Raw genomic sequence first — 2550 nt, forward strand, 5'->3', positions numbered from 1 at the left:
AGTCTGGGAAAAGAAAAGGGTATAATTATTTTGTCAAAACTTGGTCAAAAAGAGTCGAGAAAAGAAAAGGGTATAATTATTTTGTCAAAACGTGCAAGCTTCAAAACTTACTAGCGCGTGGACATAAATACTTTATGAAGAGAAAGTGCGCCACCCACTTCCTCTTAGTAAATTTGGCCGCCGCGACGATGCTTGAAGCGTCTCGCATGAGCACCTGGTATTTGTGGACAGTGGCCAGGAGGCGGGCAATTCCAAGCCACGGCGCACACAGGTCAATACGAAGCTGCTGAGACCCCCACTAAATAAAGTCTACAGATCTTATTGGATGCAGCTGCGCCGGTCTACAGATCTTATTGGACGCAGCTGCGCCGGACAAGAGCTTCTAGCTTTACATTCCTCAATATACTTCTATCATGGCTTTTGTCCCGCTAGCTGCCTTCGCCAAGCTCATGAAGATGCTCCTTCTAGTGGCACTAGCTATGGCTGCCCATTCTGTGACCGCAAGCGCCGGGGCTCCTGCGGAGCGTGTAACGGCGGCAAAGAGAAGCAGCAGCCAGCTGAGGCCTGACTTCGTAGGAACCATCGACGAGCAGAGCCAGGTGGCCACGTCGTCGCTTAGCCTGCAGGCGCACATGGAGGGTCACGGAGAGGGCGACGTATTCGCGGTCAGCAAGTTTGCGTGCCCCTGCTCCAACCAGTTCTGCAGTGCCAGCCACTGGCGCTTCTGCTCCTGCAACGTCCGCGTCTGCTCTTGCTCCTGCCACAACTAAATGCTTCTAAACTGGCTGCCCCTTAATGGAATCAGCGGGTTGCCCGTTAATGATGGGCCACCCCCCGTTATGTGCCACATATATAATGTATAATGCACTGCAATGCTTTAACTACGTAACCCCTCTCTCTCTCTCTCTCTCTCTCTCTCTCTCTCACACACACACACACACACAGTTTCTTGATATTTTACGTTACATGTCCAAGCACCACACACACCACAATATAGAATCTAGATGCTCAATTTTTAACCTTGAAAATTAAGGTCCAATGATTTACAACGGGGACTTTAGAGTTCCATTCAAAAATCATAGGGAAAATTACCCTCTAATTTGTGGAAATTCCCAAAATACCCCTCAAATTTCAAAAAACCCCCAATATTTTGTCATAAATTCCCAAAATGCCTTTCAAATTTTCCAAATTTCCCAAAATACCCCTAGTTGTGAAACTAAATTTCTCCAAAGATTAAAAAAAATTGTAGCTTTTCATAAGAAGACTTGTTGCTTATCAATATAAGATGCTAAATTCAAAATTTGAGTCGATTATGTAGGCTTTGGAGATGTTAGGGTTTGGTTGGAATTCTCTCAGTGTCAGCATTGCTGCGGGTATCTATGTTTCATTAACTGATTATGTATGTCAGAGCGACCAAGAAGGGTATCTAGGGTCTATTACACAAGGGCTTAGACCCAAGCATGAAATATTGATCCCTTCCATCATGAAGATACAATAGAGGAAGAAGTAGAAGTGGATGTCTTTGAAGTGCAACCAAGGAGTCAAATAGGGGAGAGTTTAGGAGTGTCAGCAGGAAGGCAGGTGGGCCAATTTTTTGGGGCTCTACTCTTGACAGTAAGATCTGCAAGAATTAGAAGAAGACTCCACTTTGACCCACTACAGGTATCTACCAAGCAAAGACCTAGAAGAGCACCTCAACCTCCCCTTATGGCTCAACAACCTTCTACATTGGTGGAAGATTATGCTCAAAAATTCATAATTTTGGTGGAGAGATTATAGGGTAATGAGAGACCCACAGATGAGATGTTAGCAGGTTATTTCTTGCAAGGTGTAAGAAAGGGATTGAAGAATGTTGTGGCCAGCATAGACACTGTAGGTGGCTTCAACAATTTGGACACAGCTACAGCAAGGGTTGAAAAAAGACTAGGTATGACCAGGTCAAAATCTAGGAGCAAGCATAGCTCTGAATCAGAAGCAGAGTTAGATGTTGAGTCTAGAACTGATGAAGATAGTGATTCTGGGGTATCCTCTGATAGTGAGGCTAAAAGCAGTAAAGGAAAACAGAAGAAGAAGAAGCAAAGTGGTAAGAAGAAAAAGGATAAAAAAGACAAAGAAGAAGATTTGATTATAATTAGTCAGTTGAAGAAAATCGGATATTCTATTGTAGCTCCAAAGAAAAAGCAGTACTATCAAATTTGTGAAAGGAAAGGCCATAGCACAGCCCCGTGTTGGTATAACCCTAATAATAGGAGTAGATCAACTCCACAAGCAGAGAGAGGAAAAAATGATGTTGAAACTAATCAAATAGCTCCATTTAGAAGGAGGCCACCATTTCAGAGACCTCCAAGACCACCTTGGAGAAATCAGATATAATCAGAGAAGAACACCAGGCATCATGCCATGTGTGTATTGTTTAGCGCCAGATCATTGGGTTGGTCTGAATTATGTTTTGTGGGTCAATCATAGAGAGGAGAGAGGGATGCCAGTTGTACCCTACAACTAAGATAATTAGCAGGCTAACCCATAGCAGCAGCACCAACATCAACCACT

The 2550-nt window shown here is 43.8% G+C and overlaps 1 protein-coding gene across 1 annotated transcript; it reads left to right on the forward strand.

Moving 5' to 3' along the window:
* Nucleotides 1-413: 413 nt before the first annotated feature.
* LOC147454106 (uncharacterized) lies at nucleotides 414-827 on the forward strand. The gene has a single exon (XM_086517275.1). The coding sequence runs from the start codon at nucleotides 414-416 to the stop codon at nucleotides 768-770; it is 357 nt and encodes a 118-aa protein (XP_086373401.1). The 3' UTR covers nucleotides 771-827.
* The last annotated feature ends 1723 nt before the right edge of the window (nucleotides 828-2550 follow it).

The sequence above is a fragment of the Adiantum capillus-veneris genome, chromosome 7 (assembly GCF_014529385.1).
Source record: "Adiantum capillus-veneris isolate H3 chromosome 7, ASM1452938v2, whole genome shotgun sequence".
NCBI classification, from domain to species: domain Eukaryota; kingdom Viridiplantae; phylum Streptophyta; class Polypodiopsida; order Polypodiales; family Pteridaceae; genus Adiantum; species Adiantum capillus-veneris.

Bases quoted from the DNA above. Each gene is read 5' to 3' on its own strand.
- LOC147454106 (XM_086517275.1), top strand. From the start codon at position 414: ATGGCTTTTGTCCCGCTAGCTGCCTTCGCCAAGCTCATGAAGATGCTC.